The sequence below is a fragment of the Dicentrarchus labrax genome, unplaced genomic scaffold (genome assembly GCF_905237075.1).
Source record: "Dicentrarchus labrax unplaced genomic scaffold, dlabrax2021, whole genome shotgun sequence".
Taxonomy (NCBI): Eukaryota; Metazoa; Chordata; class Actinopteri; family Moronidae; genus Dicentrarchus; species Dicentrarchus labrax.
The window spans coordinates 4,352,880-4,365,492 of NW_026136713.1; the positions used below are offsets into that span (position 1 = coordinate 4,352,880).

General features: G+C 39.3%; 1 protein-coding gene and 1 long non-coding RNA gene across 3 annotated transcripts in view; one reads left to right on the plus strand and one right to left on the minus strand.

Moving 5' to 3' along the window:
• LOC127374768 (ecto-NOX disulfide-thiol exchanger 2-like) overlaps positions 1 to 12,613 on the minus strand; it is a 166,421-nt gene that overhangs the window by 116,499 nt on the left and 37,309 nt on the right. For both annotated transcript variants that reach the window (XM_051420344.1, XM_051420343.1), the window contains exon 2: positions 1,807 to 1,953. In XM_051420344.1, coding sequence (XP_051276304.1) covers positions 1,807 to 1,953 — 147 coding nt within the window. The remainder of the gene's footprint in view (positions 1 to 1,806; positions 1,954 to 12,613) is intronic.
• On the plus strand, positions 1,503 to 9,530 carry LOC127374780 (uncharacterized). Its single transcript, XR_007887264.1, has 3 exons — positions 1,503 to 1,689; positions 2,973 to 3,058; positions 8,088 to 9,530. It is a non-coding gene; the product is annotated as an uncharacterized LOC127374780 (long non-coding RNA).

A 12,613-nucleotide genomic window follows, 5' to 3' on the forward strand; every position in this document is an offset into this window, starting at 1 on the left:
TACACATATCAATTCTATATATTTGTTCATTAAAAACTTAATTCTGATTGAATGACAAATTAGGTTCTACAACCTCTCCAAACCCATTTGGATTTACAAATAGCTTGTGTTACCCCAGCCCTTGGGTTTGTGCACAATATTGTGAGCTTCTTTTTTTTTTTTTTTATGTACTACATATTGTCTAAATAGCTGCCCTATAACATCTCTGCGTCTGGAGGCCATTTAGGAACTCTGTTGTGAATCAATGTGCAGGACTGCTTGATAATGATATTGAAGTTTTTCATAAATAAGAGGGAGTACCTTGATATGTTTGATATTTCATTTGCTGGATTAGTCAGAAACAGACATTACTCTTGAGTTATTTTGTCCATCAACAATTTCTGAACTAATTTTCATTATATTTATTATACTAGCATATATTATATATCAGTAGTTGGTTAGGTTTCAGAGGAATTCATCCATGTTACCCACAACTAATACTGAAGTAATGTGAAAACTGACCATTCCTCAATGTTTGCCTTTGTTTTAAACTGCTTACCACTTGTGGGTCTCAAAGGGCAAATCCCAGCATGCACAGCAAACCCTGGACAGGTGTAGAAATATATAGCATACATATGGACGACATCATCATAATCATATTGATTAGATCTTCACTATCATTATGAAGAAGCAAGATCTATTCTTGGACTAAAAAGCAATCTCAGCTGCCCACAATAGCGGACCTTTGTTTGTTCAAGATTTAAAGGGATGGCTCTCGCAAGGTCAACACTGTTGTTGACTGGGGAGAAACATTATTTACCTTACATAATTGGTAACACTAGCCAGCAATGAGACTGAAAGAAAGATGGTTCATGTGCAGATTCTCCCCAGGTGGACTACCTTATCTCTACCTCTGGGAATTAAATCTATAATAGCACAAAGAACACAAAGATATAGTCTTTGATGGAGTTGTTGGCGACTGTCTTTGGCAGGAGAAAAATGAGCCATTTAGCCAGCCAGTGTGTGCGGGTCCACAGGCCGTTGTTCGACTAGAAACACCACCAATGACTTAGCCCTGCCCTGCAAGTACTGATATTAGTTCATTTGGAGCCCCTGTGTATCTGTGCCAGATTGTAAATCCAGACCAATTAGTGTCACCCCGACAGATGAGAACATGGAGCAACACCTTTGTGTCTTAAGGGCCCTCTTCTTTCTACTGCTCATAATGCAATTAATTAGAAAGCCTTCCTTTAATTAGACAGCACACTGGCCCTGATTAAAATTAGGCCTGTTGGGTGAGTGTTTGCGTGCACACACACAGGCAGAGACTACAGTGCATGCATGTGTACACAAAGACAACAACACAGTATTTTCTATGTAACAGGTCAATGTGTGAGAGAGCTGAAGGCATGTGAGTTTTTGATTGGCGGGACTGTTGGCATGGTGAGAGGCAGGCGGATGTGAAATCTCCGCCGCGCAGCTTCCTGGTTTTAGCCGTGTGACCTCCAAACAGTCCAGACAAGCAGAGCCGCGGGCTACAGCAAGCTAATCAAAAACAGCAAAGACCAAACAAGGCTACCTCTTTCAGACAGTCTCAAAATAACAGGATTAGAGTTATCTCTCAACAGCAGTTATTTGATGCTGGTAGCATTTAAATTAAATTCCATCAAGAAACCCCCAACCAGACAAAGTGAGCAACTGTAATTCCAGGTAGGGCCTGTGTGGCACAACACACAATAGTACTGGAGCATTATTGCAAAACTAGAGAGGACAGGTTTCTTTATTCTGTAGTGTCATGCTGGTATTGTAGTGAGGTATTGTCAGTACCTGGAGGCAAGCTAGTTCTTTTCCTCTTCTTGCCATTTTCAGCAGTGTTTTCCAGCGAAGGACAGTCTGTCAACAGCTGACTGTTTGAGCTGTTGAAGTGGAGAGTGTCGCTGTTGGTCGTTGGGTCAAAGGGCAGAGCATTGAGCCCTAAAGAGTTACAATAAAAACCAGGTTAGATGAGACAACACAGCAATATGCATCTAAAGACTTTGCTTTCCAATAGTACAAAATCCCCCACTGTTACCACAACTGCAGGGATTTGACAGAGCTGTTTGATCAATATCACTGACTCATCAAATGCTCCACATGCTGCAATTTTTGCCTTTCATAATCTGACCTCCTGAACCTCAGGTTGTTTGTTTTATTGAAACATCTAACCTTGCAACTGGATTGAAACTGCCTCATGAAAACACTCCAGGTGAATTTAATACACTGGAAAATGTCTTTTGAGAAAAATGATGACTCTTGAATGAAAAGGCTTACAGAGACTTTCAAGTATTGATATTTATTGTAACGGTAAAGTAGACGTCTGTGTCACACACAAAACATAACTCGTGCTTATGTTAAGAAAAGACTGATAACTTGTCAAATAATGTGAAGATATCTGATTAAAAGCCACCTCACCAGTAATATCCCCAAAAATGGTTCCTAAAAACATGACAAGTATAATGACCGCCAAAAAGGCTCTGAATCCAAATAAAACATTTCTATCCTGACAGGTTGGCCAGATTTTCTAGATCCTACCTCAAATGTATTATTAATGTGGCAGACTGTCTACACACACGCATTATATGACTAATCAAAATATAAAAGAGTCTGGGCTTTAATGCAAATCAACCAAATCTGCCTAATGGTGTTGAGCCTGTATTCTGTTCTATAAATACTTTAATGTTCACCTGATCATTTTACTTATTAGTCTGTTCCCTTAAAAGACTCAATAGTCTGACACAGAATAAAGCAACTCAGATCCAAACCCCGCGGAATTACACGCAAATACATCAGCTATTGTCTCTCTTTTTAAAACATAGGGAAATATATGCTAGCTTGTTTATACAGTAATTTTGAGGAGGGCTTGGAAGGCACAGGTCCCATACTAATGTGAAATACATATCAAACTCTGAAAAACCTCTTTCTGCATGTCTCTGCTTTCCAATGGAGTACAATAGATCTGGATGATGCCGTGTGAATCCTCCTCTCTCGGGCCCTGTCAGCTTTATTGATCGCTCACCGGGGGGATGAGACACAATTTCAGGTATCAAACTCAGTCCTGTTTATCTGAAAACATTTTTTTTTTATTGTTTGTGAGTTTCTTGTCCTTTGTGTTTAACTGTGTGTTGGTGTGATGGAGTGACTGAATTTTGCCCTTCACAGATCTCAGACATAATTACATGATTCTGATAATTATTAGATGGATGATGTATCTTTGCAGTTTTCATTTAAACATTTACATAATTGATGTTATTGTGGCATTGCAATAAAAGGTCAAAATTATCCATTCAAATGTGATCTCTCAGTTTCCTTTCACCATTAACATTTATCTCTAGGGCTCATTGTCAGTTATTTTTGACTTAATAACATAAAAATTCAGGTGGAAATCCAGTTTTTTAGTACTTTTAGTTGATTTTCCTTCACAATTTTCTCTTAACTGTCTTCAAGCAAAGGCACTGGTAGAGCTTTAATTGTCACAAGAGAATCTCATTGACTATAATTACTTTGACAACTGTCATCTTGCAAATGGAAACAAAAGACAAAAAAAGTTGAAATTGGTTAAAAAAAACTATTTTGGTTTAAAAAAAACTGAAAATCTATATAAAAAGAGTATGTATCTTGCATTGTGATTGTTACTACATTTGATACAGCCCAGTTTTATTTATGTCTCCAACCTACAAAGTGAAACTTGTTATTCCTTGCCTCACAGGAGGGACATTCATGGTGTTTTACCAGTAAAGGCTTTATTGAGGAAAAATAAGTGCATTTAAATTAAAAAGGAATACTGTTCCCAATTCACAAGTATCCCGATTGCTCCATGGTTTGTTCCACATGCAAGAGTATTTTTCTTCTGTAGTCTTTTATACATTTACTTTATTTACTGCACATCGGGATGTGCAGAAAGTTGCCAGCAGATGCTGACATGAGATTGGCTTCATGCATTTATGAATACGGCCCAGCCCTTAAATCACTGGTATGTCTCATTCTATATATTGGACAAGACCATGGCCTATAATGTGTTTACAAGAGATTTTAATAGCTGCCTTCATTCAGCTGCATCTCTTCCCCATTCACTATTAGACAAGGACAGATGGAGCCTTTTTCTGCATGGTCTTTCAGCAGTCTGTCTTTGTGTTCCACTGCAGTTTTGTGGGTTTGTCCTCTGTATGGCATGCAGCATGTTGGTTGGTCCGTCTCTCTCTCTCAGTCTGTCTGTCTGTCTGTCTTGGAAATGGCAAGTGGACAAGACATCCATCTATTATGTCACCTTCTGCCAGCAGGGTTTCTAAATAAGCAATGCAGCAGAGGGTTAATGGTCTCAGACACAGTGATAGAGCTATTCTTTACCCCGGTACAGTACAAGTGGAAAAACAGCCCGGGAATACTTCCAATTCATGGCAATTATGTTAAAGTAAACCCTGAATCTATTCGCAGTCTACAAGCACTGCACTTTTATTAGTACATATGTTAACAACTATATGTTTGTGGGATAGATCTAGCAGGTCCAATGAAGTCATATTTTTCAGTTAGGGAGAATAAACAGACTACAAAGTGTTATGAGGTGATACTAGCTAACACCAGAGTCTCTGGATACAAACAAATGGGTTCGTCCAACTTATTTTCACAAATTAGATGACTAAAGACACAAAGACATAATCTTGTCACAGTGCAGAATAATCTGGAACATAATATACTTTTAGTGGGATGAACAGATTAGTATGCCAGGTGGAGTCTGTGGTTCAACAATACTGGCCACTCCTCTAGTCCACTTTAAAAGCCACAGACAGTTTCCTAATGGGCTAAATGCCCAACGGTCCAGCCCAGCTTCCCCTAAGTGAAAACTGTTCATGTCTAGGAGTAGGTCCCGAAGTGCAAACCTATCTAAAATATGAACAATCGACACCTACAATATGCTCCAAATTCCTATCATGTCCCCTTTTTAAGATGAAACAACACATCTGAGGACACTGACAATCCTGTCACCATGTGTTCTGCCTGTAATGGTGCATGCGTGCATATGGAGAATGATGCAAAGTTATAGAAAACAATGACGTTCCATTCCATTATTCCACAAGAGTTATCCAGCAATGTAACTCTCTACAAACTCTGCCCAAATTGTATTAAAATGTTGCATGTGTACTTCATCAAAAATGTATTAGGGCTGGGACTTAATTTTCTGTGAATCTGCAAATTATTTTCTTAATTAATTAGTTTTCATTTGGTCTGGAAGAAATCATCAAATTGCTTGTTTGTTTGTTTGTTTTTAGACAAACCAAGGGATATTCAGTTTACAGTCACATACAACAAAGAAAAGCCATAAATCCTCATAACTGAAAAGCTGGAAGTAGGAAATGTTTGGCATTTTTGCTTCAAAATTACAATTAAATATACTGCACTCCTTTACATTGTTGAAATCAATATGGACAGTATAAAAAGAAGAGGAAAAGTGATGCATCAGAAATATGGTTGTTTTTTTCATTCCATGTATTACATTTCCTTGTCAAAACCTGGTGCCTACATTACCCACAATGCAACTTGACAGCTGACAGTTGAGGATACTGAAACCTCTAGCTGGTAGCCTCAAGCAGAGATGAGGAATGGTCAACAACCCCGACTGATTTATCAATCAGTTTATCCCTCTGGAGCCAGAAAAGGCTTATATACAGTAGTAGTACTCACCATGACCTGTAAATAGACTTTAATGGGTAAAATTGGTGGAGTTCCCCTTAAGTAGATAATCAAACTTGTTGCTGATTATTTTCATGTTGATAGACTTAACATTTAAGCAACTTATCGTTTCAGTTGTAAAATTTATACCAAAGTGAGATAGGAAAAACTTGAAGATATCCATCTTTGCTCATTCTCTAACAACAGCTATGAAAGGAACAAAAAAAAAAAAGTTTGCATTTGAGATAAGACCTCGTCTCAGCAAGCAGAAAAACAGGCGCAATTTCATGCCAAAATGATTACCAAAATTGTAGCATGCCACCGGATATGCCACACCATCGCAGCTGCATCACTTGACTTCACATTTAGCATATTAACACACAAATTATTAGAATAAAGCAAATCAGAGTACAATGAAACACCTTCATCTTCGCAGGTATTTCCGTTCTAACCATGGCACGAAAGGAGTGGCGCTGTTATCTGGAGTCTGTGACATCAAAAACATGTTTACCTTCAGTCCCCCCTGTAAACACAGTTCTTCAAATTGAGTCTGTTGCTTCCCTTTTTGGAAAACAGACGCCTTATCAAAACCTTCCTCTGACAGTACATGTGAATACTAATGCAAATATTCACACAAGCTTGAGCCTGCAGCTGTATTTCTCCCCAAAAAGTCCTCCTCCTCTCTGCTGTCGGTGTAACACAACTGTCTGGGGTTACATCAAACACACCTACGCACACCCTTTCACGGACTGCATCAGTCTGTCTTTCCTGAGATGTCTGCAGCCCATCAACATCCATCTGTCTGGGATTTCTCTCACTCTCTTTCTTTCTCTCTCTCTGGTGCCACATGACAGACTGAGCAAAGTGTCAGTTCGTCTTTCTTTGCTGATTTGATATTACCCCTGTCAGTCTACAGGCTGATCATTGTCAACGTTTTATCCAAGACATTCAAAAGCATAAAAAGGAAACACACGGGCCAGAAGATCAGAGTCTGTGAAAGAAAGAAAGGAGGACAGAGACTGTACACAGGGATGCTGCTAGGAATTCTGGGCATAAAAACATGTAGCAATGTGCGCCCCACCCTAATGTGTCTAACATCAAATACCTACTTCTTGCCTCTCTGAATAACCCATGGAAAATTGTTGTTTTTGATTTAACCCACTAGCTGTACTGGCATGTTTGTGCTTTTTTGGTGCATTGTGTGTGTGTGTTCTTACTGCGCTACAATCTGTACCTCTTCTCTCCATCTGTGTCCAGATGGATGTATTTTTTTCCTCCAAAGGCCTTTACCTGAATTGCCAGTACTGCAAGGCAGTGCCACTATGACTGGAGGTCTCCCAGGGAATCACAAACCACTCTAAAAGGGAGCAAGATGATGTAATGATGGTATACAGCCAGACCCAACAGATACATGTGTCCAGTAGTGTTACCAGCAATTAGCTATTTTTAAGCTGAGCCGGTTCCATTCCACATATTTTTATACCACATACAGTATAATGCAGAAAGTTATACAGCTGACTTCAAACGAAGAAGTCCTGACTGAAATTCCTCACTGTCCCATAAACATTTTTCCTTGAGGCAGAAAAGATTTTGTGTTAGAAATTGTAAAACAGCACATCTGATGAATAATTTTCACAGCAGCGTACATTGAGAAGGCTTCATCCTTTAATAATAGAAAAATACCTCATTTAATTTTGGCATGTCATAAGTTCACTTAAAGTTGCTCTTATCAATATTTTCATATAAATAATGGATCAAATGTGAAACATAATGTAATGTGAAAGGTGCCGCTGCAGTGGCCATCCCACAGAGAATCCTTATTCAACTCTACTGTTCCCTTCAGCTCAGAGTTTTAGCATCTTTTAGCTGACAGTTTTGGCTTTGCAACTTTATTTTTTTGGTTCGCTTTCTTTGGTCTCATCAGCATCGTTTCCAGTCAACAACAGCCAGCTGTGTGTTTCAGCCAAAAACATGATAATATTCCACTGCACAAGACCACAAAAAGCTGACAGAAAAAAATGACAACTGGCGAGTTTTGGTGAAATTGGATCATTTAGAAACTTAAGAGCCTGATTACTTCCCTCAGAGAGTAATTATTGGACATTTGTCAGGTGGACACAACTCCAAATGAAAGATAATGTTGCTCCATGCCTGCACCATGTGTAAATTATCTACTGTTAGCCAACCCATTTGCCATGTTAATATGTCAATATTGTGTTCACAGTCCTCCCTCCCCTCTACTTTCTGAAGATTTCAGTGGTGGGTCAGTTGAAAGATATTCTATTGTGACCATGAAGACTAGAGCTGAACCTAGTATTTGATATATATAGATGTATATATGTATAAATGTATATATGTATACATATATATTTATATAATTATTAATTATTATCTTTAAATTCCAGATCGGGCCACCGGAGAGGCTGGCAACATTTCTGTAAACATTCCAGATGGAACGACAAACTTACAGGACTTAATGGAATATATTCAGCAAGAAATTACATCCTTGAGTTTATATGCATCAGTCCATATCAGCTGTGCACATCTGGACACTGAAATCCCCTCTTCGTTCGTTTTTTGCAAAATTGCTCCAGTTCTATCACTACTATCTTTCTGCATGCAAGCAAAAGCAGACACACATTTACAGGATGGAGACACACTAAACTTAATACAGAGAGACATGACCAGTAAAGAAAAACCACTTGAACCACCAATCATTAAAAACACCATGTACTAGTAATGGATCTAAACTGGCTAATGGGACAGATCCATGGACAACACGATATAATGTCTTCTGAATATGATCCCCCCCTTTTATCAGTAAGATGGGTCCATGCCAGACTACAAACACCAATAATATATGGAATACTCTGGTCACACCTTTTTTCGGTGATAAACAAGAATCTAAAGCCCAACAGAAATCAGTTTTTCATTAATATATATAAATATATAAATAATGTTTCATTGTACAATGAATAGAATCATCCCTCCCTCCCCTTCAGTGGTGGGTCTGTTGAGAGATATTCTATTGTGACCATGAGGGCTAGAGCTGAAACAAGTATTTGATTAATGGATTAGTCACTCAACATTAATCAACAACTATTTTCATCATCATCTGAGTTACAATCCATCTAATTTTAACCACTGATCTGGATCTGGGTCATGGTGGTAGTAGAATGAGAAAGGCAGCCCAGACATTCTTCTCCCTAGCCAGCTCCTCCTGGGGGACCCAAATGCGTTCCAAGGACAGACGGGATATGTAATCCCTCTAGTGTGCTTTGGGACTGCCCCCGGGACCTTTGCCCAGTTGGACAGACCTCTGAAGGGAGGTATCCAGGAGGCAGCCTTATCAGATGTACGAACCACCTCAACTGACTCCTTTCAATGTGAAGAAGCATTAGAAAACAAGCTTCCCTCTGCGTGAGCTCAGCCACCCTGTGAAGGAAACTCATTTAGACCGCCTTTATACGCTAAATCATTCTTCATGCCACTACCTAAAGCAGTGTTGATGCTGATTGACCAGTAACTCGAGATCTTTGGCTTCAAGCTCGACTCCCTGTACACAGAGGGACAATGCTGTACAGTCCAAACCAACCAGTCCAGAGTTTTTTGGCGGTGGACCATGGCCTCAGACTTGCAGGAACAGCGGACTCTAATCACAACTGCTTCAAACTCAGCTGCAGACCATCCCAGAATTGATTCATCACAAGTCAAGGATGCCAGAGGAACCATATCGTCCACAAAAAGCAGAGATGCAATCCTGAAGCCACTGACACACTCCACCCCCTGGCTGCGTCTTCTGAGTATTTTCCTGTGTTTCTCTGTTTTACACTGTTATAAACTGAACATTTTTGTCGCTTTTGTTCTGTTGTTGGTCATTTAAATAACTGCCTTTAGGCTCTAGGAAATTGTGATGGGCAATTTTCCCATGTTTCTGAAATATTCCAAAGTAAGCAATTCATTAGGAACTCAAGAAAATAATTGGCATAGTAATGCACAATGAAAATAATCTATCGTAAGGCGCACATCTTGTCCAAACAACCTTTAGACCTGATATCCAGGATGCCATCATGAAGAACTGAATTGTTCATTACTTTGGGACACAATATCCCAATGCACTCATTTTGAGGATCTGCAAGCATGGCATGGTTTATTCCACTCTGTAGCTTTTCCAACATTGGGAACTGAATGTTGTTTTTGGGCAAAAAATCTAAGCAGCACTGAAACACATTGAAGGAGCCAGTGTCAGTTAATTATTACAGCAGGTCCTCTTTCTTCCGTTCTGCTTGTTAACGTATTTTCCACATTGCATCATATTCCCTACTGCAATATACTACAATTTGTCTTCTATATGAAACCTTTTCTTTTGGAGTATAAATTAGCTGTGTAAATACATAGATGGCTGAATATTGTTATCAACATATGAGCATGTAAAGCAGCAGAAGATTTGCACAGTTTAGCAGGTGAACTCGTGCATCTGGAAGTCGGTGTCCAAGAGAGAACTGATGTTAGCAGTGTAGCCAGTCGTGAAAAAACACAGAGTGTTCATCCATCTGAAAGGTCCACGTCCAGACACATAAAATATTAATACATAATTGAGTGCATTGGATTTTTTTGACTTTCCATAGAACCTCTGTGCTTACTGTATTTGCCCATGCAGCTCAGAGGAGGACTACTATGACAATGAAAAATATCAAGGACACTGGAGGAATTCCAATGAATGCATGAACTGAGACTTGTCTGCACTGGCATTTGAAAATATGTAATAGAACATGCTTTAGCCTTCATAAAACATCCAAAATGCATCAATTTAAACCCAGTCCAATCATCACATACATTGTTATACATATGTTAATGTAGGCCCAATGATAATTATGTAAGGTGTTCAGCCAAACAGGCACAGGAGGGGGATGCAAGGAGGAAAGAGCTGTCTACACAAATTTGCTTCAAAGCTTGATTTGGAATGAAAATATTGAATGATGCACAGCAGTAGGCACATATTCTCTCAACAACCAAATCAAGTAAGCTTAATTCAGCTACTTTTATTCTCACAAGAGTCATTTGTATTTGCAAGGTTATAGCTTGTATTTGGCCTTTATAATCCAGCTAATAAGAGTTTCCTATTGTTTTTAAATACAGTACTCCGACACTTTTTTAGCTAATAACTAATTCATTAGGAATGAATTTATTTCTATATCAGGGCTGCAGACAGGGATGCATATTTGCATTTAACAACGTGACATAATAACAGGTATTATCTTTAGACTCTCTAACCACTGGAACATAACACTTTATTTGAGTCCTATATTATAAAAAGGGCAATAAATTAACACTTCAGGTCATCTTTAATGAGCAAATTGTCCGAAGGCTACTATTTGCAATAAGTTTTTCTGAGGTCATAACCTTTAATAGAAGGGCTGAAATGAAACTCAGTCATCTATGACCTTTCTGTCATCAGATGAATTAGCTGCTTCCTGCCCAGTGAACAAAGATATCCAGGCAGCGGGTGAAACAGCCAATGACAGTCATGCTTTTCACAGAAAATTATATCACTCATAAAGGCCATAAGTCACACTCGGTCACAGCTGAGGGTTCAGGGTGCAATTCCACCACTCACATTAATCTACTGGCTGATAACCGATTTCCAGGTTGGCTGCTATTGGTCATATTCAAGTGACACATTTCTGGTCGCGTCACGCGCAGGGACAGCTCCGAGATTAGCTTCCTGTCATCAGCAGCAGCTATGTTCCCATATCTGGAAGACCTCTAAGAGGCTCTAGGTGAGAAGACCTACTGATAGATTAGTCAACCACTGGAACAAGTCATTGCTCTATTCATAGCCTGGACTCAACAACACATCACTGCATGGAAAAATTCTTGGCTGTAAAAATCAAGCAAGCCGTAAAACTAGAGACGCTGAGTGACAGATGACTTCAACAGATGAATAAACAAGGTGTCTGACTTATTCAGCTTAGCAATAGCTGCTTGGGCACACTGGGCACGTGAAGCATCCTCATAAGGATATTAACTTGGCTTTGCACTTGGTGCCTGAGTATTTTTAGCAGCAGAAACAATAAAAGGGGGAAAATTTATGCAGTGGCAAAAAGTAGACAAAAACAAACACCTCGTTATTATCTCAGGTCCCTTCCTAGAGATTTAAAAACATAGTGTTGACCTGTCGAAAAAACAACGTGCACTTCAGAAACAAAGTGGAGTTCTTAGAAGAAAAATGAAGTTTATTTAATGCTTCATGAATTTACGTCGTCGCAGAACTCTCAGTCAGCCAGTGTGCCATGTCTAAAAACACCTCTAATGAATCTATCAGACCAGATGTACAAATACAACCAGATGGACAGCCTTCATCCAGTGGATCTCATCACAGTGTTCTACTTACTGAGTGCCACGACCAATGGGGACATGTGAAAGAATATTTATCAATAGTTTCTCAGTCTGCCCACACAACAGCTGCCTCTAGTGAGCATATGAAAGGCCTGTGCATTCAGCAAATGCAGGCGAACCACAAAAAAGCAGCACAGGAAACAGAGTTACAGCGACACAGCTAAGTACAGTGAAAAAGCTCCAATGATAAACCTGCAGGACCTGTCTTTTTTACTTTTAGCAAGAGGTTTACACCCGTGACTGTGGCAAAGAAAGTGACTTTCTGATCTGGTGGAATGAGCTGACTTTGAGATTAGTTCTACAGCTACTCCAGGTGATTTCTGACCTTCATCATTACTGCTTATAGAGGCCCATTACCCAGTGGCACAACGCAACCAATTTAAACACACAATTCCCTGTTATTCCCTCAGGGAAAACCTACTCCCACAATTTGTCAAAGTGAAACTTCTTTTAAAACCTAAAGCTGCTACCATTCTGTGTTTTTATAGTAACACTGGAAGAAATGACTACGTGTAATGTGAAAGGGGTTGAT